The 27,648-nt window shown below is 41.3% G+C and overlaps 2 protein-coding genes across 5 annotated transcripts in view; one reads left to right on the top strand and one right to left on the bottom strand.

The window, feature by feature from the left end:
- Positions 1–27,477, top strand: part of FRMD4A (FERM domain containing 4A) — a 283,511-nt gene extending 256,034 nt beyond the window's left edge. For 3 of the 4 annotated variants that reach the window (XM_088134838.1, XM_088134836.1, XM_088134839.1), the window contains exons 16-23: positions 4,935–5,057; positions 8,109–8,337; positions 9,511–9,567; positions 10,563–10,794; positions 12,002–12,163; positions 15,318–16,177; positions 19,948–20,047; positions 23,716–27,477. In XM_088134838.1, the coding sequence (XP_087990964.1) occupies positions 4,935–5,057; positions 8,109–8,337; positions 9,511–9,567; positions 10,563–10,794; positions 12,002–12,163; positions 15,318–16,177; positions 19,948–20,047; positions 23,716–23,818 (1,866 nt within the window). In that variant the 3' untranslated portion in view covers positions 23,819–27,477. Of the gene's footprint in view, positions 1–4,934; positions 5,058–8,108; positions 8,338–9,510; positions 9,568–10,562; positions 10,795–12,001; positions 12,164–15,317; positions 16,178–19,947; positions 20,048–20,996; positions 21,069–23,715 lie in introns of all 4 variants that reach the window. The other variant, XM_088134837.1, reaches the window with a different exon arrangement.
- PRPF18 (pre-mRNA processing factor 18) overlaps positions 10,720–27,648 on the bottom strand; it is a 32,588-nt gene continuing 15,659 nt past the window's right edge. The window contains exon 10 of the mRNA XM_088134844.1: positions 10,720–10,853. Coding sequence (XP_087990970.1) covers positions 10,827–10,853 — 27 coding nt within the window. The 3' untranslated portion in view covers positions 10,720–10,826. The remainder of the gene's footprint in view (positions 10,854–27,648) is intronic.

Below are 27,648 nucleotides of genomic sequence, written 5' to 3' on the forward strand. Positions count from 1 at the left end.
AAGGTGCAAGATAGAGGCAGCCATGCCCAACAGCCACCTCTCACAGCATCTCTATCTTGAAAGGTCTGATAATTTCCAGAAACGCCACTTGCTCCTAGTGAAGTCAATGAAAAATATAACAAACCATTGGCTGCTGAAATGTTAGATTAATGGGGAATAAAACAAGGCAGGAAAATGAAATGTTAGGTCTAAATTTGATCCATTCCGATGTACACAATTGACCAAACTTCAAGCTTATGTAAACTCTGATAGGTAGTGTGGCTCACTCAGTGTCCTTTCTGTATCATAGTTGATAGAGATCAAATAAGATATTTGCGGGACCAGCTCTCCCAGGTTACATCTACGCATCCCATCAAATCCGGCAGGAGAGGCATGTTATGGGTCCTACTAAGGGATGTCATCTGATGGGACCCAGGAAGAGAGCCTTTCCTGCCATGGCGCCCACCCTTTGGAACATCATTGCCCCGGAACTTAGATTGGCACCCATCCTCCTGGTGTTTAGGAAGGACCTGAAGACTTGGGTATCCAGTAGTGGTGGTGTAGAGCCTGCTAAATGGCTATATCAATGTTGCTCAATGTTGACAACTTTAAGATGTGTGGACTTCAATTCCCAGAATTCCCCAGCCAGCTTGCTTGGCTGGGTAATTCTGGGAATTGAAGTCCACGCATCTTAAAGTTGTCAAGGTTGAAAAACACTAGGCTATATTGTTGGTAAGTTGCATTGCCCTCTCGCAGATTTTTTTTTATGGTTTTAATCGTTTTTATTGTTTTTAATGTGTTTTAATGCTTTTGGTTGTATGCTTTTGGTTATTTTTTTGTATTGTGTTTTATGTTTTAACTTTGTGAGCTACCCAGAGTCATGTAGGTGAGACGGGTGGCTATATAAATTGGACAAAAAATATCCTACCTGCGTTCTAGCCTGACTGATAATTAAGATTTAGTTATTCATTCACATGTAGCGTTACACGCCATATTGCTGCAGGTTTCAGAGGAAGTGGATATACTCCTAATCCCCTCTGTTGCTGATATCTGATAATTTGAATAAAATAAAATAAATCAACGATTCCTCTCCAGAAGATAAAAGGATGAATGAGCTTGGGAAACCTTTGCGTGTTGAGTTAAAATAGGCAATTAAAAAAATAGGAAGGCCAAAGGTCAGATTTGACTCTTAATGTACTCTGGGCCTGAATTCCATTGAAATGGATCCTGTCTTATTCGCTGGTCACAGATAAATGTGCCATTTGTTTATTTACCTGATTTATACCCCACCTTTTTCCTTAAGGGGATCAACAGGTGACCAGGTGAACGTTCTGCTTGTATTAGAACAGAAAGGAAAATTCCTTAGGCTGACACATGGAAAAACAATTAGATCTTTAATTAAATATGTATTTTACTAAATTGTAGTCATTAAATTTTATTACAGTTCCAGACCAACATAATTACTAGGTTATTTATATTTATTTTAAATTATTGTCCAGACAAGTTAAATTTTGCTTCAGTATGAAATGCAGTGAGTTGCATTCGCACAATTCATCTTGCATAATTTCTTCTGAAAGGAGAAGGGCCAAGGACATTTTTGCAGAAGCCAGTTCCTAATTACTAGGAATCTTGTTCATACTGTTTGTGAGATTTCTGTAGACAGTGAAGCATATATTTTCCTCTGTGGGTGCTTGTCTCTTTCAAACAGGGTTTGACATTTTTCAGAGGCTGAATTCTGTATCTGGAATGCAGTGTGACATCCTGCGCCCCTTTAAATCCCTTTAAATAGGATTTTTAAACAGAATCCTATTTATCTTAGGGTTATTAATCTAACCCTAAGAAAGACAATTTGTGGAAAACTGCTTTTCAGCCAAAGAAGCCAAAGGAAATGCTTGACCAGCTGAACCTCACGGGGGAAATTCTTTTTTTCTCAAGTGCTCCTTTGGTTTGGGACAGTGTGAGTCAGGGGTAAGAGGTCAGGTGAGGTCACCCAAGGGAATGCCTTAACGTTTTTGCTTAAATCACCTGCATAACATGTAAGTAAATTAATCCTCCTCTAATTTTGTTCTAAATGTCTCTCGTTACTCTCCCATAAATCACTCTTCATTGCTTTTCCTGTGGGAATCACTGGCTCAGAATGGGGCTAGCCAATTAAGTCTGATCCCTAACCATTTACAACAGTAGCATCATATTTCTGCAAGCTTCCATTCGTTACTAGCTCTGCTTAAATTACAGGAGCCGGGCTGCTCACAAACTGTTCATTGTTTCACTTTTCTATGCATCCTTTTGAAAGATAGGCGCAATCTTAGGGTCTTCGCTCACAAAAGGCCAAGTTCAAGATGAATGATTTACTCACAGCTGGGCTGATAATCTTGTGTGTGTGTTTTCAAATTGAAAGGGTCCTTGGGAAAAGGGCGTCAACTCTGAATTTGTGTAGACATGTACGTGTGCAAGAGAGAGAGACAGATGAATAAATGTATGGAGAGACAGATATCGCCAGGAGCATCCACAGTCATTGTTGAAAAAGTCAAGAATCAGCCCCAACAAGGTGCATTATGTGTTCGACACATGTAAAAAAGGGACAGGGCTTTGATTGTGTCATCTTGACTTTTTGACATCATCCCCTCAAATGTCCCCCGGTATCACATATGCAGTCATTGATTGTGTTTATATACCTCCAGACTCAGAAAACAACCACAGCGGGTTACATGATAAAAACATGAAATACAATAAAAACCTACAAACCAAGAAAAGATCTAATTACCATAAATCAACAGAATTATCGTAACCGTTCATTCCCAACTATAGGAGTGTCTCACACTAGAACAAAGAAGCTTTTGAAACTTAAAAATGAGTATACCTCCCTCTGCACAACTGTATATTTCTAGAGGGTTGCATGCTTCTAGAGGTATTGCCATTTTCAGATCGGACAGCTTGCTGGTATGAAGATAGTAAACCGAGCGTTTGTTTTTTGTAAGAATTTGCATTTCTGCCAATGAAGTGTGAGCAGGTTCTAATTGATCTAGATGATTTAGCCAATTAGCCTGATTCATTAACTAAAAGTTATTGTTCTACTTATTATAGAACTGTTAGGGTTTGTGTTTTGTATTTTTAAATTGTTGTATATTGGCTTGATGTTAATGCAAGTAGAAAAACAGGTATAAATTTAATACTAAATACATTTTTAATCTACAGAGTAGAAACCTTAACTCTGCATGATCTTCATGTTAAGAGCCTGTTAGATGAACATCTCTTTGAAAAAGGGCAGATTTCTATCATGGCCACCCAGCATAGTAGCTCACCTTTCTGTGTTTGAAGGCTTAGTTTAACCTGTGAAATACAAAGGGCATCTTCCCCAATTACCAGGAAAAGTGGAGGGGGGGGGGCTCTTCAGAACTGAGTTAGGCAACTTGACTTTTGACTTGCTTTGGTGAAGGTTTCACAAAAAGAATTTAGAGTTTTCTGCCTAGGGGATTGCCTAGGGCAGCGTTTCTCAAGCTGGCTGGGGAATTCTGAGAGATGAAGTCCACACATCTTCAAGCTGCCAAGGTTGAGAAACACTGGCCTAGGGGATATAAGTCAACTTATGTGCGTGAAGCTTTTTCTACACAGACTTACAGTAGTGCCTCCATATTTCATTTGGAATGACATTTAAATGACATTACTGTACACTTAATGGTGTATAAGCCAGATGTATAGCACAGGTCAACTAAAGTATGGTATCAGCTGCGTGGGAGGCACCAATTACTCTCTTTTTCTGGAAAGTCCATAACCCTCCTCTCAGTGGCCTCCATCTCTCCAGAGAGCAGGTTCTGCTTGGTTATTTTAGATTAATCAGTCCAAATGACCTTTTAGTCCAGCTCTTAGGCTTAAGCCAAACCAGTACTGAACCCAGAAGGGTCAAAGGGAGAGATTCAGGGACACAGCTCTAGGTAAGAGCTTTAGGCATCCTATGGTAGATGCTAGAAAAGCCATTCATACAGAGGAAACCAACAACTGCAAACTTTAAGACTTAAGCCACACAGAGAGCAGATCCAAGATTTCAAATATGGCCTTTTTCTCCTGTCTGGGCATCATAGTGGATGACTCATTACTCATAGACGGAGTGGTTGACACCTCTGTATTGTTCTTGTAATGCTCCAGTCTGGTCTCCGGCCCTTTGCTTCTGATCCTGCCCAGTCTAGCTCTCATGCCAACAAAATTTGGAATTTAGCACTTGATCAAATCAGACATAAATCCGATTGTTTTAAATTGAATGAAATAGCACATGGCAGACAAATTTATGAAGCTATTGTTTTACTACAGCAACTTATCACAAAATGCTTGAGAGCGTCAAGAAGGATATAAATTATTATTGAAGTATGAAGTATATGTGGATTTACAGAGATCATACATCAACCATCAGTTCTGGGGCCGCAAACAATTGATTTAGACCAAAAGTAAAACAACAGTGGGAGAGCTAGAGTTAGATTATAATATATAAATTAGATGACAGGTAAATAGATAGTAGAGGGAGGGTGGAAGGAAGGGAGGGAGGGAGGGAGGGAGGGAGGAAGGCAGGAAGGAAGGAAGGAAGGAAGGAAGGAAGGAAGGAAGGAAGGAAGGAAGGAAGGAAGGAAATGTACTTATGTACATTTAGTTTATTTCAGTTGGGTCTTTAAATTAGGAGGTTAAGTCAAGCACGAAGAGGTGGGCCTTTGATCACCCAGTTGTAGCCACCATCTTGACTTTTAAACACCCCCTCCCCCCCCCCCCATGAATGACTTCAGTAGCTTGGAAATGTTAACAAGATGGAGGGTTACCACCATATTCTTTTCCCTCTTTCACACTTGCATCAGTGCATGCCTGAAGGGCACCAATGTTAATTGAATGTTGTTGAGCTAGTTAACATCCATTTGATGCAGGTTCACAAAGAGTCCTGCTAATTAAGTCTCGGCTTTGATATGTGATTTCAGGAACTTACTGGAAAATTGCCAAGAGAATATCCCCTCAACCCAGGGGAGGAGCCCCCAATTGTGAGAAGAAGAATTGGTACTTCCTTTAAACTGGATGAACAGAAAATGCTACCCAAGGGAGAGGTAATGACTCACTTTGTGTTATAGTGTCCAAATATTCGGTCAATACCAGGCTCTGAAAAGTCCCATCATCATTTCAACTATCTTTTTCTGCCCTTTTCCTATCTCTCCACTTATTTATTACCAGAATTGTGCATAGTATTGCTAGTGCAGCCATACTACAGGTTTCATATTGGGCTGGTGAGGGAGACCAAGCTGACATTAAAACCCAAACAAAATAGAGGTCCTGTTGATCAATCATAAACAATACTTGAAGGTCAAGTTCACCTCCACACCTCCTACTGCTGCTCGCTTGAAAGACCAGCTTCACCATCTGCAAATCTTCTCTAAGTTTGGAGATGGCAGTTAGGACAAGGATCCTTGAGGCAGATGGATTTGGCCGTTCTTCTCCCTGCCTTGGTCAAATCTTAACTCAACTCTTTCAGTGCACTCTGGTTGGGGCTATTCTTAATATTAACATTCCCTGGAAAATGCAGCAGCTATGCTAACCAGAATGGAGTAGATGGATCACGGGATGCAAGTTACATCTCCCATTACAAATGTGCCTTGAATTTTCAATCTGCTGGAGAAACCCTTTTGAAGGTGCCCCCAATATCTACCTTGCGGATATTAGAGGACCTTCTCCTGGTTTGGGATGCATATCAGTTAAAAATATTTGAAAGAGGTTTATGTTTATATTGTAGACCTGCATTTTTAAGAGTTCAGACATTCAAAGTTCTTTGCACGTGTTTTAATTATGGTAAATCAGACATATGCCAAGACCATAAAACATTGCTTTGTTTAATATGAAAGTGTGTGAAATTGATGTCTTTGGACTGCAACGAGTGCTTCAAATTTTACATTTTTAGCTGTACCTAAAACTGTAAAGTGGGATTGTAACAAACTCATATCTGTTCTTGCAGAATCACATATTTTGCCATAAGGCTGATTTTTACTTTTTCTCTGCTCAGAATGTTCAATGGCTGTAATGCTTTTCAAGTCCTTTTAGAAGTGTCAGACTCTTAGAACTGCAGTGTGAACTTCATCTACAATTCAAAGATCAAATGCACTTTTTTAAAAAAACAAAGCTTGAGCAGTGTTTTTAATCCTCTGCTTTCAGTGGATGCGGGAGATTTTTGAAGGGAGTGAGAGCAGAAGTGTGGGAATGGATGGGAAGGAGAAAAGCAGATCAGATTCTAACATTTATGCATTGTGTGAAATGTATATTTAATCAGCTCACTGTTGACAGAGATTATAAAATCTTCAAAGCAGAACTTTAAGCACACACAAATAACAGCCATTCAGCCAATAGCAACGCGAGAAGAGCTGTAGTTGCAGACTTAAAATAGTGCTGAATCATCACTAACATCAAAAGAACTTTTTGAGCTGAGCCAAGGACAGCATATTACCTTGATGAGGGATGAAGTCAAACCAGCACCAGCTCCTTCTGTCCAGATGCGCATAGATAAACTGAAATAGGAAATACCTCTTTGATGTGTAAAAGCCCACTTCCAGTCTTCAGTCACACTCAGCATGATTAGGAATAGGTCTGAGGGATAGAAACAGACCTGATTATTAATAGCTGTAAAGCACTGATTTCCTAACCACTGATTTCTTGGTGATGTCACAAAAGCATGTAGTTTTAATTGCTCCAGTATAATAGAGGAAAACTAAGGTGACATCTGAAAATACTGTTGTAAGGGTAGTCAACCCCCATGAGGTAGTCCTCTTTGACCAGAATTTTACCAAACACAGAAAGATGCCTTGCACGTAAGTAGTGTCCCTGTGTTCAGTAAGATTGGTAGTATGTAGATAAGACCTCCTTCCACACACCAGCCAACTGATGGGGACCTAAAAGACAATTCAGTACAAAGCTGTGATCTTATCTTGTTTGTTTGTTTGTTTATTTTTTAAAAGCGCTTAAACAAAAAAATGAAAAAATACAACAAAAAATGTTAATATGTCATTATAACAGTGAACAATTACAATTCTATATATACTTATCTAATGCAAATATTATTCAAGTATTTATTTCTAATACATTTATATGATGACCATGTTGTCATTTTTTTAACCTACAGTATTTTGTATAAATGAGTCCCATAGTTCATTATACCTGTCCATACAAAGTCTACATCTATAGGCAATCCACTTGTAAGTGGCAAGCACAATCAGGTCTTCAATCCATTGAGTGAATGGGGCCATACATTTATCTTTCCAATGCTGCAGTATCAGTCTTTTGGCCATAGTAAGGGCATGGAGAATCCATTTATGTTGTCCAGTTGTCAAGTTCCATGTACTAGGTATATAGTTCAAAACAATATTATCCTCTGAAAATTTTAGCTTTTGTGTGATCTTGTCTTGTTAGTGGAGCAGCTAATGGAGAAGTTGGGAAAAAGTATTTCTCCACCTCTCCAATGTTTCTGCTGAGGATGTCCTTGTAAAGCACTGACAACTCTGAGGGACATGAAGTTCGAGCATAGCCTGACCTTCCAAGTTGTTTCTGTAACTTGTCTTCAGATATGTATTTAATCAGTGCGCCAAGAATTTTGACCGTGAATTAGAAACATGTTGTACAAGGAAAAATCCAGGAATATCAAGACCATAAGGTCTAGTACATGCACACACATACCACTCCAGAAACATGTAAGAAGAACCTGTGGTTGATGAATGATGTTTTTCCCATGCTAGCACTGTTCCTCCCTTAGATGCCAGGGATGCTAGTAAATCTGGTAACCACCGTTTAGCCATGTCTAGAGCAGCATCAGACTTGCCCATAGAAAAACAGTTTTAAGTAACATATTGCAAAGTGAATCCCACATCTCGCTAAAGTGAGGCTGGATAGAATATTTGGCATTATGATTACAGTCATCACTGACATCAGAAGCTGAAGTGAGTAGCATTATGATACCTTCAAGAAAAAGTTTTGTGATGGATTATAATTCCAGTTGACTCCCCTGGTAGACAACAGTCATATTTTTCAGGGATCCAACGCAATCCAATACCAATCCAGTGAAAGTAGCTTATAGAACAGCAGACCCTGAGACACACTGACCATTATTTCCTGTTCGACAGGAAGCGGAACTGGAACGCTTGGAAAGAGAATTTGCCATTCAGTCACAGATCACTGAAGCTGCTCGACGCTTAGCCAGCGAGCCCAATGTCAGCAAGAAGCTGAAGAAACAAAGGAAAACCTCCTACCTTAATGCACTGAAGAAGCTTCAGGAGATTGAAAATTCCATCAATGAGTACCGTATCAGGTCTGGGAAAAAGCCAACCCAAAGAGCCTCGCTGATCATAGATGGTAAAGAAAATGGACATTCTGTGATATCCTGGTATTTTCTTTACATGGGTTGGAGTTTAGAGATTGGTAGATTTGGTTATAGGCTGCTTAAAGCAGTGTCTCAACCTTGGCCACTTGAAGATGTATGGATTTCAACTCCCAGAGTTCCACAGCCAGCATGGCTAGCTGGGGAATTCTGGGAGTTGAAGTCATACGTGTTTAAGTGGCCAAGGTTGAGAAACAGTGGCTTAAAGAAATAATGGGGAAACCATTTCCAGGAAGAGAGATTCTCAAAGTATGATCTATGGAAGTCCACCACATGGCCTGCTGCAACCACCTCATGTTCATGGTCCAGAACCTCCTCACCCCCTCAGCAACTAGCCACATGAGTATTAAATTCAGGAAATTGATAATAGGATATAGGGCCCAAGTGCAATTATTGATTGAGAACCTGCATATTTGTGCTAAATGGAATTGCAATCTCACACAAGCAGCCCCAAAGAAAAATGGGAATAGAAAAAATACAGTGATGGCTGGGATTTCACTGGGCTTGACATCCATTTGTCCCTATCCCTCAAGCACTCAAAGATTTCTATTGAAGAATATTTTTGACCAGCAAGTTTGCACTAAGAGGAGTTGTGATTACAACATCGGCTAAGGGGAGTTGTGTTTACAACTCAAAACAATTCCAATGGTAAATAAATACTTAATTTTGGATTAATTTTTTTCAGTGCAAAATTTTGTTTAAGATCCCCACTTAAAAGGTCACTGATTTACAAAGCTATTAAAAATAGTCAAATTAATGATAAATAGGCCTATCAGTGTCTGTTTATCATCAATGAACTTAATAGTTAAGGGGCAGTAGTCAAACCATTGACTTCATGTCCTGCTTGTGCATTTCTTGGAAACATCTTCCTATGAGAAATAGCATGCTAAAGCAAGCATGGAGAATAGGTGGGCTTCCAGACTTGGCTGTCCTACATCTCCTAAAATCCATGGCCATTGGCAATACTTGCTTGGGCTGTTGGGAGTTGTAGTACTGCAGCATCCAGATATCTACAGATTCCCCTTCCCTAGGCTAACAGGATGGATCTGAAGAAAGATAGCTCTTCTTTCATTATCTGCCTTCAGGTATATAAGCCCTGATGAACTTCCTTGTTGATGGGATCTCCTCTGTGTCTCTTTGCTTCCTAGATGGAAATATTGCCAGTGAAGATAGTTCTCTCTCAGATGCTCTTGTTCTGGAGGATGGTATGTAAAAAGTTTTGGAGTCTTATAATATTCTGTATTTGATAAGAACATAGTCATTGCAAAATTTTAAAAAGGAATGGTATGTCAAACGGATAAAGAGATAACATGTCTGAAATGCAGCGCTGTTTCCAAGCACAATTTACCACTGCAGGCCTAAATGATTTCATCCAGAATATCTAATGGACTAACTACCTCACCCATTATGACATTATCTGTAGCTTGAGTTGGGTTAAAGGAAGTGAGGCAAGACCTTTCCTGCCACAGACCTCTCCAGGGTGGACTTTTTCCCTTGGGGGAATAGTATGATTCCTGACTTGTTTAGTTTTAGGCATATGATGAAAATATTGGGAGGAGGGCTACCTGGAGTTGGATTAATTTTAAATATACTCTGGCTCCTTGTTTTTCAAGTGATTTCCCTGACTACTTTAATTTGCTGATCATGTTACTTGTAATGACATTTTTAAAAAAATATTTCAGCTTTTCAACAGGAGAGAATATATGTAGCTCAGGGTTGAACTGTGGAGTCCTTGGTGCTCTCTAAGCTTGGTTGTTTGCTTGCAGACATTTCATTACCCAGCTAGGTGCCCTGATGATGTTACCTAGTTGGGTGATGAAATGTCTGCAAGCAAACAACCAAGCTTAGAGAGCACCAAGGACTCCACAGTTCAGCCTTTAATGTGTGTGTCACTTGGAGGGGCTCTTTTTTGATCAAGAATGATTACTCAATTATTTTATTTCATCAAAAAGGTGGTATATCCATATTTTATTTATGCATTGTATGTCTGTATCCACACACGTAAAGACCCACCTAGGGAGCCTAACTCAATTAAATATACCTTTTTCCCCCATACTTGCCCCCTTGTCAGATTTATATCTTTAGGCACCTTCTGACATGACACGGACATTTGATAAAAAGAGGTGCCCTGATGGCAGTAAAGCAATTAAACCAAAGAGTATTAATGGACTTCAAATATTCTCTTCTCCTTCCATTCCAGAAGACTGCCAGGTTACCAGCACAATATCCCCTTTACAGTCACCTCACAAAGGACTTCCTCCTCGCCCCCCCTTGCACAACAGACCCCCCCCTCCACAATCCCTGGAGGGTCTCCGGCAAATGCACTATCACAGGAATGACTACGACAAATCCCCCATTAAGCCCAAAATGTGGAGTGAGTCTTCCTTAGATGAACCTTATGAGAAGGTGAAGAAGCGTTCTTCTCACAGCAGGTGAGTCCGTAGCAGGAAATATGGTCCTTCCATCAGTCATCGGATGTTATAGTGCTCTTCTGCAGAAATAAAGCAAAGGTTTATCAGCACAATCCATGGTCATGCATGGAAATACGCATTCACATGTTTTCAAGCATTCCCTAAGGTTTCTGCATAACTTGCGGCTTTAACTCTGGAAGAAACTATGCTACTGTCTGCTATCTGCAGTTCTAATCTGGCTAATGTTTCTACGTAAAGAGGGTTGCTTTTTCCCCATAGCAAAACAATAATATTATTCACCAAGGACATGCAGCATTCAGCAGCTAACTAATATACCCTAAAATTATGCATATGTATGTATGCTTCTGTATATGTATATATGTATATACATGTGTGTGCGCGTATGTGTGTATGTGTATGACAATTAAATGGAAGGGAAAAGAAACTAGATGGTACACATCAGCATGTACATAGACACATTTTATTTATTTATTTATTTATCATATTTATATAGCTGCCCATCTCACACAAGGTGACTCTGGGCGGTGTACAACAATTGAAAAAAGAACAGACTTTGGGCTTCCAAATTAGTTGATGGCAAATGTTTTGCCTACGGAAATGGCACTGTTGCACATGCCAGAGTAACTTAATAACATCATGGCTCCAAAAGACTTGATGTCTTAATTTTTAGTCAGTCTAACTGGGACATGTTCCATCAAAGAGATCTTCTGGATTGGTCTGTCTATGCATGGATGGGGCAATATTTTGTTTTGGTCCAGAATTCCCACAGCCATCCAGAGGTTTTAGTCTCAAACATCTAGAGCAAGGATCAAATTGTCAACATTCTTTCTTTCACTACCCTTTTTAAATGCTCGAATCAGTATCTTCCATATCTAAGGCATGAATGCACCAGTCTGCTTTAGGCAGTTATGTTCTCTCAGTCTCCATCCAGTTGCAAGTCTGGCAATATTCCTTTCATTTGACTTCCCCAATCTGGTGACATGTGGATAAGTTGGAACTTGTCATCTCAAGACATCTGGAGAGTATTACATAGGAGGAAACTCTTGTAACAGCTGTTGGGATGATACCTGGGAAGAAGTACCAAGTTTCGCTACTGTCCACCTGAAGGATCAATGTACATAGGTAGAGATCATGCCCATTGAGCGGCGTTTATAAAGATAAAGAATGATTGTGCTTTGAACTCTTTGTCGTTGTTTATTTGCATTAGTCACAAGCGATTTCCCAGCACCGGTAGTTGTGTGGAAGGTGGAGGAAGCAACTCTCTTCAGAACAGTCCAGTAAGGAATCTTCCCCACTGGAACACCCAATCCAGCATGCCATCAACACCAGATCTACGGGTACGCAGTCCACATTACGTGCATTCCACTAGGTGAGTCCTTTCGTCCCAAGATTTTCTCTGTTTCTCTTCTTCTATTAGACTCCTGGCATAAATGCTTTTAATACAGGTTAATAGAGACATGGAACTAAAATAGTACTCGAAACATTCTGAGCTCAATGTGGGCTGTTTCAGCCTCACTGGAAGTGTTCTGACACAGTTCTGAACTTCCAGTAAGGCCAGATCAACCTCAGAATACTTTGGGCAAGGTTAAAACAAGAGGTTCAGCCTTCACCAGACATATCCTGATGTTGCTGAGCCTCTCTTTCAAGGTGGATGTCCTTCCAACCTTGGACAAGAAGCACCCAAACATTTCCCTATGAAGACTGCAGCACTAAGAGTACAGTAGGTCAAACACACCGGGCTCAAAACATTTTGCCCTTTCTGTACATATCTCAGATCATACCTTTGGCTTACATTTCATTAGAGTGATGAAGAGTTGTTCTGAACTGAATTGTGTTTGAATTTAGCTGAGAGATGGAGAAAAAGAGGCATGTTGGTCATGGAATCAAGCTAACCTGTGTTAATTCTCAGCTAAAAAAAGATCTGGATGGGTGATCGATTAGATGGTTGGAGCCCATCCATCTCTATTAGCCCACGCTAAGCTTTTTGTACCCTTCCCACTTTTCACTGTATATTCTATCTCTGGGAGCAAAACGCACAACGAGGGGGCATTTATCATTGGGAGGAGGCCAACATTTTCAGCACCCTTTTTGGGGTGGGAATGGGTTATATTTTTAATTCATTCCTCTAAAATTTAGTTTGCTGCTAATTTATTTTTTGTCTGAGAGACAAAACAAAAAAACCCACTTTATTACAAAATTTTAATGGAGTGACATTGGGAGACTGCAGACACCTTTGAGTGCAGTCTGTTTCGATGGCTCCTGGACACCAAATACGCTTTGGTGGCATATTCTTGTAATAAAATCTATAAAAGGACTTAGAGGAGAGGTGGAATATAAAAGCAGTACATCAATTTCTTCTTATAGGGACTGTCCCTAGGAATGGGAGAGTCAAAAAGCCCCACCCACTCCAGTCCAAATGCTTAGCCATTTTGATCAGGTGTTCTGTAGACATTTCTTTCGAATTAATCAGAACTAAGTCCTTTCCTGCATGAGCATTCATAAATGAACTCACCTAAGTATGTATGTGGTTATACACAAGAAGGAAAACTCTAAGGGTATGTCTAGAGAAGATGAAGGGGGTGGATTCATCACAATCTTCAGACAGTCATCCAGAAGATGGAGTGGAGTTGTTTCTTTCACACCCTGGACCAAAACTACTGAGTTGAAACTACAGGGTTAGATACCAGGAGGAATATCAGGTTAGATACCAGAAGGAATTTCCTGAGCTGTCCACCAGTGGAATAGGATGTTCCTCTTCATTGGAGGTCTTCAAACAGAGCCATCTGTCTGAAATGTTTTTTATCCTGTGTCAAGCAGGGAATGAATTATGAGGTCTCTTCCAACCATGGAGTATTTTCCTGTTTTATGTCTTAGCGAGCACAGTACAACTAATAAGCTAACAGATCTCATTTGATTTCTTCCAGTGTGAATATTCACCAAATATTACTTTAAACACAGAATTAATTTAGGAAGAGGTTGCCATCATTTCACAGTTGAAAGTTCACATTCCTCACTTTAAAAAGCTTGGTTTCTTAAGGCAGTGTTCGGTAACTAGTTTGATTAGCAGAGTATTAATTATCCTCTTCTCTTCAACGCTTGGTTGCCACTGCAAGTTTATTCATAGTTGTCTCAGAAGCACAGTCGATGGGAACTCCCCAGTCATGTTTGGGAACCGATCCTGCATGTGGACAGCCCCCCCTGCTTCAGCTCCTGAAGACTCTGCAACCACTCACATAGCAGCACTTGCTATCCACTGGCAGATCATAGCAGGGAGACGAATACATAATTTTTTAATCCTGCTTTGCCTCTGCATCAGCAGCAAGCACTAAGCTGTGCATTTATTCAGGCCTTGGTTACATGCCTGGGCACTAATTCTCCATCAGACTCCCTCCTTGTTTGCACATTGTGGGAATGGGAGGAAAGTGGGAACCCCCGTTCAGGTTGCATTTACTCTCCATTGGAAATGGTTTGGATCCCCAAAGGGTTGCAGTTTGTGAAGGCTTATCAGGGTTTAAATGCTCCTTCTGCCATATTACACGTTCAAGGAATGTGTCTCTGAGCCTTCGTTATCCACAGCTTCTCCTTCAAAGCCCAGAAAATAAACTCTGGACAGGGAAGAGTCAATCCAAATCCAGCTCTCCCAGTCAATAGAGAAAGTTCAGCAATCTTCTCTTCTGATTCTGAACTCGGTCATCAAAAAGGGGAAGGAAGCGGGGAAGAGGCATGATGCGGTGCACCAGGCGAGGCTGGGCTCCTAAAATAGCTGCTGGACTATTTCAACATCTGGTGTAGTTCCTTCCCCTCGATTCCAAAGAAAATAAAATGAACCAGCAGGTTTGGTAAAATGGAAAATGAGCAATGCAGTTCCTCCCACTTTTCCATCCTGCATAAGCTCGGCATTGGTTTTTCTGATGCTTTCTGGATGACAGTATTCTGCATCATTGAGTAGGACCAAGTAAGCAAGCAGAGGACTCTGCAAAAGCTGGTCCTGAGGCAAGCAGCGCCTACTTAAGAGCAACACTCTTACTGTGTCCCAATGTAACAGACTCTAGCAGTTTCTGATTACCTATTGTTTCTGCTTACCAATACAGGTAGTCCTTGTTTAGCAACTGATTCATTTAGCAACCATTTGCCGTTAAGACGGTGATGAAAAGTAACTTTCCAACCAGTCTTTGCATTTATGACCTTCGCAGGTCAGTAAAGCAAAAGAGAGCTGACGTAAGATCATAAGCACTGTCACGATTTCACTTAGAGACCACTTCACTTTACAACCGAGTGACCGGTCCCAATTATGGTCGCTAAACGAAGACTGCCTATACTGTAAAGACAGACTAAAGCAGCTTTTCTGAAAGGTTTTCACATATCTGAGTTTCACTGTGTACTCTGCATGTGGCTCCTGGATGCCAGTTTGGGTTGAGGGATTTAAGGCATGTGGCCTGTTTTCACCAAGAGCTGCCTTCTGTAGTAATGTCTAGAGTCTTAATTCTTTTTTTTTTCCCCTTTCTGTTTTTCTGGGCTTACAGATCAGTGGACATCAGCCCTACGAGACTGCATAGTTTAGCTCAGCACTTTAGACACCGAAGTTCTAGTTTGGAGTCCCAAGGGAGGCTCGTCGGCTCCGAAAACGAGACCGGGAGCCCCGACTTCTACACCCCTAGGACTCGTAGCAGTAACGGGTCAGACCCCATGGACGACTGCTCCTCCTGCACCAGCCATTCCAGCTCCGAGCATTACTACCCGGCCCAGATGAACGCCAACTATTCTACCCTGGCAGAGGACTCGCCCTCCAAAGCTCGCGAGCGCCAGAGGCAGAGGCACAAGTCGACCGGAAACCTGGTCTGCTCCAACTCTGGCAGCATGCCCAACCTGGCTGCCGGGAACGGGACCGGCCATCACGGGGTCTACCTGCACAGCCAAAGCCAGCCTTCCTCCCAGTACAGGATCAAAGAGTACCCCCTGTACATTGAAGGGAGCTCGACGCCCGTGGTGGTGCGCAGTCTCGAAAACGACCAGGAGGGACACTACAGCGTGAAAGCACAGTTTAAAACGTCCAATTCGTACACGGCGGGGGGGATGTTCAAGGAGAACTGGCACGGAGATGAAGTGGATTCTGTACGGTTGACTCCCTCCCGCTCCCAGATCATAAGGACTCCTTCTTTGGGGAGAGAGGGTCACGAAAAGGGATCAGGGAGGACTGTGGTGTCAGATGAGCTCAGACTATGGTACCAGCGGTCCACAGCCACCCACAAGGACCACAGCCGGTTGTCGCACACGAGCTCCACCTCATCGGATAGCAGCTCCCCATACAGCAGCTCCTCTCAAAGCACCTTTGTGGCGCACAGTAAGGTAACCAGGATGCCTCCAATGTGCAAAGCAACGTCAGGTAAGCGGAAGAGATTCTGGGTTGAGGTTGCATTTAAAGGAATCATTCCAGGACCCCTCTGATGGGGCAGTGTGCGTAAAGAGTGTCTGCTGGTAATAGGAAGATGATGATGATGATGATGATGATGATGATGATGATGGTTTATTAAACTTGTATGCCACCTGACTCTCAATGGCTCTGGGCAGCTCACAATTACAATAAAATCCATAAAACACAAAGATGAAAGAGGGAAGCGTAATGAAGCGAGGGGTCTCACTCTTGCTCGCCAAAGGCCTGGATGAAGAGCCAGGTCTTCACGGCTCTTCTGAACACAGCAGAGTGGGGGCCACCCAGATCTCAGGGGGAATCTCGTTCCAGAGGGCAGGCGCTGCTACAGAGAAGGCGCGCTTCCGGGGTCCCGAGAGATGGCATTGTTTAATCAAAGGAACCCAGAGCGTGCTCACCCTGCTAGACCGAATTGGCTGGGAAGATGTTATGGGAGACAGGCAGTCCCTCAAGTAACCAGGCCCGATGCCACGTAGGGCTTAATAGGTAACAACCAGCATCTTGAATTGCACCTGGAAGCAAACCGGCAACCAGTGCAGCTCACGAAGCAGAGGTGTCACATCGGCCTATCAAGGCACGCCCATCACTGCTCACACTGGCACATTCTGGACTGGTTGAAGCTTCTGGGTGGTCTTCAAGGGCCATCCCTTGATGATGAGGAGCTGCCTGTCTGCGTGGTCTGCATATCAGATGAGTTCCTACAAAGAGGTTACTCCTCAGATCAAAAGTCAGGGCATTGCTGAGACCAGGTGGCTTCGAATTCTGATTTTGCCACCATCTCAAATACACTATTCTGTGTCAGCCCCAGCTTTTACACAAAACATTGTATATTACATAGATTATACTCCAGTAAGTCAGTTCTTTTAAATAAGAAGCTAAACGCTAAGAGTGGTTGTTTAAAGCTGGAAGCAGATTAAGATTGGTGCCACTGCTGTAATTAGAGTTTCTCAAATGTGTAAGGACTTGAATCCTTTCAAAAATCATCAGCAAAGAATGCACTCCAAGTACAAGCAGCATCTTAGCTAATAATTATGTTCGGTTAATATTTATATATTCGGTCTTTTATTTACCCAGCAAATTGGGGGCAGAGCCCGCCAGCTGGGGCAGAAGGGATGAGGAGGGATTGTAAGAAGCCTAAAATGGGCACATTTAATGTGGGAATTAGTCTACCAGGTCGTATGTCTGGAACGCCTTACTCTTCTTGAAAAAAGTGAAGCAGCGTCTGGTCTGGAGATGGGAGAACACCAGAATGCCCCAGAGCTCCAAGCTAAACTGGGAAGTCAAAAGAGTATTGGAAGGAAGCGGTGGGAAGACCTTCTGTACTGTTTGGGGGTGCCCGCAGGGTCAAAAAAGTCAAGATGGCAGCCACAATGATGCAGTCGCAGTTCCATCTGTGCATCATTTCATTTGCCATGTTCCTAGGGGCAAAGGAATTCTGGTTATGGCTCTTAATATTGTCCTAAGACATGCTCATACAGCCCTCCCCAGCCATCCAATCCAGAGAGATCGTGCACGATTCATCCCGCCCAAAACAGATGGAAGGTTTTTAAAAGTTGCTGCATGCATCCTCTCTTCTTTCTCAGGTGAAAACGGTTCGTGGAATACAGTCTCTGCAAGGATGCGTGCATTTATGCTTGCACCCATCTGACTTAACTATTTTCTACATTGGGCCTAGGAGTAGTTGGTCATTTGGATCCTGGGGTTATTACGATAGCCAGCCCAGCAGTTAAGTTTCCTTTCCAAGTTTAGGAATTCAACATTTTTTAATGTTGAATTTCTAGAATAAGAATCTTAGCTAGTATTGCCAATATGGCATTCCACTATTCATCATATGCTTACCTCAGACGGCTCTACATAAAAGATACTCCTTTCTGTGAGTTTGCAGAGTACAGATAGAGCTGTTATTGTATCATGCCCTCATACTGGACTGGAGTTGGGGGACTATTTCAGTGAATATTCCTGTGGTTCTTCAAAAGTACAGGTAGGTCTCGATTAGTGTGGTTCGAATTCGCACTATTCGGAGTGATCTGTCTATGGAAAATAGGGTAATTGGTTCCAGTTTGACGGAAATAGGCAATGAAAGATTTTTAAACATAAATCTTTGTTTATTAATGAAATATAACAGTAAAAGGTTAAAAGAATATACATACAACTTAAATTTATTTTTAACAAAGTCACAGCGTTAAACTTGTACTGTTTTCCTCTGACGGAATCTTCCTTTTCTCCATTTTGCACACACACAGATTAGCGGTGTCTGAAATCCGAACTGCAATGGCACATCTGCTAGCCTCAGTTGTACACATGCTAGCCTTGCATTAACTGAATTTTGGATTGCATTAAACACAATCTGGTATCAGTTCACAATTTGCACTAAATCACATATCACGTTACTCGAACACACACTAATTGCAACCTACCTGTACTTGAATGTATAATTATTAAATGTGGCAAATTAAGATTGAAGCTCGTTGCTTTTTAAGGGTAACCTCAACAAGATTTAATTTTGCTATGAAACAATGGAATCACAAAGCGCTCAGGGAACTGCAAAAATAAAATAGGAATGTTTTCCTTTTGTTACTTTTAGTTTTAGAGACATACAGTCAGGACCAATTTATTCATTTGTGTGATTTATCAATCTGGAGAAATTCTAGGTGGTTACATATAGTTTATGTATATTTGCCCTGAAGGCATTGTTTGCAAAAAGCTGAGCCTCCAAAAGTCAATTATTGCTTCTAAGGTTATTATGCTCTACAAAGTCCAGAATGCATTGCATGGCTGGTGCCTCTTGGCATTCATTATACTTAAACGTAAGTTACAGGTAGTCCTCATTTAGCTACCACAATAGAGACTGGAAAATTGGTCATTAAGCGAGGGCAGTTGTTAAGCGAATCACCACGTGACCAGACCCGAAGTTATGATGGGTAAGCGAATCACTGCAGTCATTAAGCAAATCACGTGGTTGTTAAGTGAATCATGTGGTCGTTAGGCAAATCATGTGGTTATTAAATGTATCCAGCTTCTCCAGTGGACTTTTTTGCTGGGATTCACTTAACGACCATGGTGATTCACTTAACGACTATCATAAAAAGTCAGAAATCGTGACTGCGGGGGGTGGTGCGACAGTTTGTGATGGTTGTAAGTGTGAGTACAGGTCATAAAGCACTTTTTCCAAGGCCATCATTAAATAGTCATTAAGCGAGGACTACCTGTATACCAATTGTAAACCAACTGGATTACAACAGCAGAAAGTGGCTGGGCTGAAGTTTTTAATATTATCTCAGCTGCCTGAAATGAAGGCCATAGGAGAGAGATTGTTGCTCTTGTTGCTACTAAAAATAAGCCACATTAGAGAAAAATTCAGCCCTTTTATTAAAATTGAGTGGATGCAGGATCATCTGCAGAGGGAGTCAGAGTAGTCAAGATGACAGTGGCAATCACACAATCAAAGCCCCTCCCTTTTACAATGCATGGAAAGAGGGGCAGGACTTCTATCGTACGGTCATAGCTGCCATTTTGACCCCTCCCCACAGATGCCTGAGCGGATGCACAGGCACCCAGGCAGGAAACGGAGAGGGACTGGAACCGTGATGGCAAAAGATTGCGCTGGCTTTTGTTTAGCTGGAAGAAAGAACTTGCCAGGGTCTCCCCCTGTTTGGGATCAGGGTCAAGAGCTCCAATGATACAGCTATAATAGCATCAACTTTATGTGTCAATTGTTTTTCCAGCTGCCTTACCTCACAATCAGAGGAGTTCAACAACCACATCTGGTGACTGTGGGTCTTTGCCCCCCAGCTGTCCACATCACATCTTAGCTTGGCAAACTGGGTGAGTATTTGGGCCCATGGGAAGGGGCAACAAGGAGAGGGCAAGGCTGGGCAAGGATTCCAGTTGCTAGCCCACCTTTTGTAGATACTATATAGGTTACTCAGGCGTTTACACTGATTTTTTATGCTGATGCACCAATAGCTAGAGTCTCCATTTAATTGTAAAGAAGAAAGGAAAAAAAGGAATCAACCAAAATAACGATCTAGTTCATATTTCTGTGGGCTGGACTGATTTCCACAATTATCACTATAAGAAAAGCCACAGTGTGCCTGTGTCAGGAATTGGCTTAAGATTCACAGTGATGTTTTTACGTTGCTTGAAGCAAATGGTCAATTTTTACCCGTTCCACCACAGATGACGCTAGGGCCATAAATATCACCGTCCCATAAGGGCCAGTGTTTGATCTCCGTGTTTTATCTATTACACCATTTTACTGCCCAGCAAAGGAGTTTTCTGAATGGTGTACAAGCAGTTGAAACTATGAAAGTAAGTAAAACTTCATGTAAGGCCCATCGAGAGAACAACACAGTGGGCAAGATAAAAATCGGGAGCTGGTCATGGCCAACATTTAGAACAGCAGCAAAAGCAGCATCAGATCACAGCAACAAAAAGCGAAGATGATTACTAAAAGATAAAGTTACCCAGGTTGAGAAACACTGCTCTAGGAACTGCACTGTATCCTCTGGCAGAGAAACGATCGTTTCCTTTTTTTGCTTCTACACCCTTCACCAATTCACCACACAAGTCCCAGGGCCCCAAACTCTCCTTAGCAGATTTCCCTGTGTCACTAACTTCCCTTTGTCTTCTGAGATGATTCCTCAGCTCGCTTCCGATGGGGTGAATAAGTTCTTCACAAAGTTTTGTGTCCCTGCTTTTCTTTAACATAGCTGATCTCCAATTTCTTCTCCCCTTTCTCTTTCTCGCTCTGCTTTGGTTCTGCTTTGCTCAGAGATGCCAGAGACAATTCACCCACTATGGATGAGTCTCATTCTCCAGCTCAACCAAGTACTGATGACTAGAGGTATAGTGAGGGGGATTTTTTTCTACCCTAAAACCAGACTTCCTCCCTGCTGCATTGTCTTGCCTTCTTCCTTTTGTCTCGTACTTTGCATAACTTTTCTCGGGCGGGAGAGGACATCGGAACTGTATAGGGATTTGGATTAGGAATGAGCAAAGGTGTGGTCACCAGGGGGGAGGGTGTTGTTTTTCTCGTAAAAATATAACCAGTTTTATTGAGTTTTACAATGAGGTCAATGTCCATGGAGGAAGAGATTCTGAAAAAAAAGAAATCTGGGTTGGAAAATGTGTAGGGGAGTGATTTAAGGGAAGCAGCAAAGCAATTCTACCATGTTCTTCACCTACCTCTATCTGACCCTAAAGATGTTGGACCCACTGATCCACAGGCATTGAGTCCCTTCCACTGTCAAGGGTTCAGCTTTGATACGTGGCAGATCCCCTTCAAACCTTTAAAAAAAATCAGAGGCTCCTTTGTGCATTCTGCCTGCCGCATCGCTCTTAAAGGAGTGACTCCCTGACATTTCCATTCACTGTGTTTATTCTTTTATTTATTATTAAGCGTATACCCTGCTTTTCCATTTGTCAGAAGGGGATTCCTTTGTTCCATTTCTTCGAAAGGTTTTTTGGGACAGGCAGGTTGAAAAGCTACAGCTAACTGCTGTAATTGTTTACGTCAGTTTTTATAAAATTATCCCACAGCTTTATCAAGAAAATAAAACAGCTACTTCAGAAGTTATGTGGCAGCCAAGTTAACTATAAATTGGTGGGGGGCGGGGAAGGATTCTGAGCAATAATTGAACTTCAGTCAGGTTGGCAAGATCTCTAGTCTGTAACCCTGTTGGATAAGGTGAATTTGTGAAGACAGATAGATTCAGGCTAAGAATTCTACCCAAGCTTAAATGTGTTTTATGCAAGTATATGTACCATTGGAAGGGTTATCAGGCTGCAGAGATGTGCAAAATGTTTCAGATTTAACACAGCTACTTACAGGATTTAAACTATGCTGTGATCTTACCCAAAAATGTTCTCAGCTGGAAATAGGCTCCTTTCAAGCTTAGAACTTTTCAGTAAGTCGGGGGGGGGGGGTATTGTGATTATAAGATTTCCATATTGTTACTGGCATAGTCTATAGTTGCATTTAATTTTTTTCTGATCTTGCCCATGTAGAGGACGACAAATTTATAAGGGATTATATGTAATTAAACAGACACATATTTAGTTAACTGGGCTCTGGTCTATTAAAGGCCACAGCATGCTGCTAGTCATTATAGGACTACAAGATTTAGTTGCTCTGACTAAAATCATTTTCTTCAAAAAGAGCAAAGTTTTTCAAAGATTGGCCCATTAATGGCATGGAGAAATCTTGTAGTTTTTTCTGGCCTGTTGTAGAATAGCTTTATAGTCCAGAATCTGCAATATAGAGTGGGAATAAGTAAGAGGTCAGGTCAATTTTGGCTCCTGCATAGAGAAGCCACCATTTTCTTCTCTTCTCTTGAGTAAATTGCATGTAGTGCTCTGGATTGGGGTCCTGCTGGGGCCACAACCAGGGTCACCTAAGATTGGCAGAAAGAAACTTAGCAGGTGAAATGTTTTGCGTAGCATAGGAGCAATAGAAATGAAAAGAACATTCTCTAGATTTGCTCTTAGGTTGGCAGGAGGACTTCTGCCACACAGTGCCATCAGTGACCTGGTAGCATAATTGTTGATGGAAGTGAACCAAACCAACTATGAAACACCACCATGTGCATGTTTCAGCCACGGAATGCATGAATTTGGCTTGCATGCACCTCTCCATTCTTGCTCATCCTTTCTTCGGCATGTCCTTCGGCTCTTGGCTCCTACGGCCATCTCTCCCAAATGTTGAACATGTCTGCATTTATATAGAACCTAACTGGGGATGGAGGAAAGAGAGGGATTATGCGTGCAACATTGTTCTGAAGTGGTTTCCTAGAAGTACCAGAAGGGTGGTTTGAAGGGTGGACAACTGCAAGTGAAACAAGCTCTCTTCCCACCATGTGGGTACTAGTGTTTCCATACAATCTGTCTTGGCTTTTGCCAGACTCCCTGTGTCTCTTTATTAGTTTGTTTTTAAGACTTTAATTAAAAAACATAAAAACCTTCTAAAAAAACTAGGAAGTAAACCTGATACAAAGCAAGGCAAAATCTTGATTTCCAAAAATCGCTCTGGGCTCCATGTAAGCCCCAGAGGTATTTCTTAGGTGATAAAAAACAGCCAGCAACTGCAGTCTGGAGCTTTGATTTGAAATGTCCACAAGTACTCAGGGTGTGGTTGATGGGAATAAGCTTGGGATGAGAAGAACATCATGGGATCTAGAAGTGAGGATGGAGACATGGGATCTGCCTTTTTCTTTCCATGTGGGATGTGGCCAACTTGAGCACATTTATGCTACAGTGTAATGTGTAGCTACTTTAGAGTATCAGTCAACAAATAGTCTGAATTGTTGGTGAATTGATAGGTTAAACTGTGTAGGACAAAACTGTCCTCTGTACCCTCCAAAATGAGATGTTTCACTGAAAAAGTCACAAGTGAAGGGTATATTTTTGAAACGAACTGAGAGAACGTTGAACTCACCACCTCGGCTGTCTGGGGTAAATGCACTAATGTGAACTTTCATCCCCTCTCTCTGTAGGAGCTACAGTGATAGCTGCTACCTGGATTCTCCCCTTTATCCAGAACTATCAGATGTCCAGTGGTATGGACAGGACAAAGCCAAGCCTGGAACTCTAGTGTGAACTCCTTGACCTCAGCTGTTCAGATGCATCAATGCCATTCGGAAAAATCACCTCACTGCCTCTCATTTGCCTTACCCAGCTGCTCTGGCGCCCGACACCAGCTTTAAAAGAAAAGCACTTTTTGCATAAGGCAATTGAAGATGATATTATGGAAAGAACAACTGTGTCAGTAGAGAAAAATAGTCCTTCGTTCCCGGTTCTGCACATTCTTTCACCCTCCCTGCACTCCACGAAGAGCAGAGGGCAGATCTCTAGGTTCATGGATGTTAGGTAGAGATAGTCAATTCAAACCCTTTCTGGAGAAAATATTCTTGTTCTTCAATGGGTGAAATTATTCTAACATGATTTGAAATCTAAAGTCAAAGCAGTAGTTAAAGATGGTGCCACAGCTGTGGTGAATGCCGATTTCATTCAAAGGCAGAAGAGCTTACAAAGCTTGTATTTCAGAGATGGGCCAGAATATTGTAAAAGCAATTTGTTCTGTGCTGCCAAAGATTTCAGTGACTGCCCATCCTGAAGCATTTCTCTCAAATCATTGCGTTTTTCAGAAACAGCAATAGCATTTATGATCTGCAGTCTTTCTCTTGATGCCCTACAATCCTGAGCAATTTCAGATCAAGTAATATAATCAAGGGTCAGTTGGGGAAATCCAGTGGAGGTACAAGGTGGTGATCAAGGTTTCAGTAGGAAGGGAAAATTGGTCTTTCTTTCAACATTCCTGGAGAGAGATTGCAAGGAAGAGCACACAATCCTATTGCTTGAAGAACTGTGATCAGTCATGAAATAAAAATGCCAAAAAAAAGTTTCAGCAAGTTAAAAAAAAAGTCCTATACAAGGTAGGGTGTCAAAGTAGCCTGGGATATATTGAACATGATCTCAAAATATATTACTAATGTAGGAAACGGTTTGTTATCTCACTAGGGAAGTGTCCAAGGCTTGAACAAGGAGAGGTTACAGTGTTGCTGAACTAATTTACCTTCCCTCCTTACCTTACTAAAATGAACCATCGACAAGATTTGCCCCCCATTTAATACAAAGCATGTTTGCTTTCCAAGATCAAAAGAGGGAACAAGTTTACACACACACTCAAGCAATGCTTTTTATGAACCTAGAAAGCCATCCAATTTCCAAAAGGCCTCAATATTTTTATAATAAACTGAGACACAATCTCTGTGCTCCCGGTCAACCATTCTGGGGTGACCACCCTCGCAAGCCCATGGACTTTCCAACAAGTCAGAATCCCTTCCCGTTCCTACGTTGTCTCTCATCTTGAGTGTAGTGAGAGCCAAAATGCACCTTTTGGGGACCTTCATTGCCCACCCCTGATCCGGTCAGATCCTGGAGCAAGCACACCAAGACTTCACTGTGGTGCTATTTTGTTTTTATGCCACTGGACAACCAAGTGTTTCTGCCCCTCCTTCGCTTCTGTGTTTGTGTGTTAGCTCGGCAATAGCAAAAACTAAAAAGAGATTCCAAAGAGCAAAAAAACAAGCAAACACCATCTGCTTCCATTAATAAATGCCTGTTTCCAAGGAATTATCAGGTGTGGGTAATATCCTGCAGGAAGATAAAAAGAATCTACATTTTACACAATGGCACTTGAAAGTGGCTTGCTCTTGAGGAAAATGGTAGCAGAAGGAAGACTCAGCAAAGCAAGGTTGAAATGCAGAGGGGAACATGAGCAGAAGTGAAGGTAAATAGCTGACCAATGTTGTTTATTATACTGGGAGACATGAAAAATCCCTGCCTAACTACAGTGGCAATATTAGGCCATGAACAAACAAGGGCATCCATGGGGAGGTCAAAAAAGTCAAGATGGTGGCTACCCATCCCTCCAACAGCCACCCCTGGGAATAACTATGAGAGTACACTGTCTGATCCGGAGTCAGGAGTTTCAGCATCTTCATTTTTATGCTGATTTGCAACCAGTGGGATTTGAAAATATTCTCCCTTAAAATTTAAATCCCTTAAATAATTTACAGTCACTTATCAAAACAAGAAAATAACTTTTTGGTGATGTTTAATTGCCTTGTTGTTTTATTAAGACATTTCTTTCAGGTTAAAATAACCATTTTCTCTCACATACTCATGTCTTTATGGTTTATAGCAGTGTTTCCCAACCTTGACAACTTTAAGATGTGTGGACTTCAGCTCCCAGAATTTGGGAATTCTGGGAGTTGAAATCCACATATCTTAAAAGTTGCTAAGGTTGAGAAATGCTGGTTTATTGCATCCTTTACTGTCCTCATGGCAGGGGGCAAAATGAACCAGGGTATTGGGTAGCAAGAATTATAATTCTCAGCTTCCTCATCAATCCGTAATTTCCAGAGCTGTTTGGGGGGGGGGAGTTATTTACTACTTTAAAACATACAGCATACTTTAAAACATAGAACTTCATGATTTTTTTAAAAAATCACTGACTTTTAGGTTCAATCACCACCTAGAAAGCTTGGTTTTTGTTTTGTTTTTTAATTTGTATGCCAAATGATAGCCAGAATACTGGCAGATGACCAGGGTCAAATGGGAAAGAAATAAACCAGAGTTTCAGGGAGCTTTAGGTTGACTCAGAATTGTGAGTTTCTTGAAAAGGAACTGACAGTCTCACCCCAGTTAACAAGTTAATCCCAGCCAAGTACACATCCTTGGATTGCGAGATGCTCTTTCACAGGGCTTTTTGAATCCATCTAATCTATCGGGAGATTTGGTGTGTTACTGAGCAGAAAAGCAACTCTACCCCCCACACCCCACCCTGGCTGCGAAGTTAACATTTTTAAAAATAACCACACCCTTCAGCTTGTTTGCAAATGGTCCTGGGGCGTTTTTGTTGTGGGGAGAAAGTGGGGTGATTTTCAATTTACTTTTATTTCTTTCAATCAAGGCACTTGTGAGCCAGTCTGGTAGTAAAGACAGAAATTAAGTAAAACAGGTTTTACTGTTTAACTCAATTCAGTTATACAAAAATGTACATAGAATGTTAATCAGGAGATTAACATGTTCTGAGTATAACATGAAGGGGTATCCACAGCTACTGTATACAGGCACTTGATTACCCCAATAATAAGTCCCTTGAATTTTGCTTTTATATAGATTAAAAAGGTCCTAAGTCTGAAAATGCTTTTGGTCTGTATGTACAAACCTCCCCCTCCCTCTCCCGCTTTGTATATGCATTCACACCATATCAAATGGTGGGCAGGGTTTATTTTTTAAATAATATTATATGCAGTTGAGTGTTGAAAATGTTGGGAAGAAAAAAAAGGATGTTGGTTTTGTCTTTCAACCCAATATTAGTTTTGGATATAGCAGACTCATTCAGGTGCTATCATGATGACCAATTATACTGCTTAGTTAATTAGATATAAAGAAGATGCGTATATATATATATATATATATATATATATATATATATATATGGCGTAAGATTGACTCTAATTCCAAATTTTTAAAAATAGAACTCTTCTGAAATCGACTGTAAAGCATGTAAAATGATTTTGACTCCTGTGCAGCAGTGATCAAGAAGAAGATACGCTGTAGAAAGAGTTGCAGAATTTTTTTTTAAATAAGCTTTTAATTTATTCTTTTTGTATTAAGAATTTGTATAGTTATCTTTACATTTTGCAAAAACAGTGTTGTCAACACTTCCTTATTAAAGCATTTTCAAGATGAAAGTCTGATGTGGATTCTTCAGCCTACGTTATCCTCTGCTTAAGCAGCCTTGACCGAAATGGAAAAATAAGCAGGATTGGACCCACTTAGTCCTAGACTGGAAAGTCAGAACAAGAACCCAGAGGGCAGCAATGGCAAACCAGTTCCATACTGATTCCAAGAAACAA

Source organism: Python bivittatus, unplaced genomic scaffold (genome assembly GCF_059951505.1).
Source record: "Python bivittatus isolate LINGU-HERP-01145 unplaced genomic scaffold, Pbiv_v1 ctg000120_np1212, whole genome shotgun sequence".
NCBI classification, from domain to species: domain Eukaryota; kingdom Metazoa; phylum Chordata; class Lepidosauria; order Squamata; family Pythonidae; genus Python; species Python bivittatus.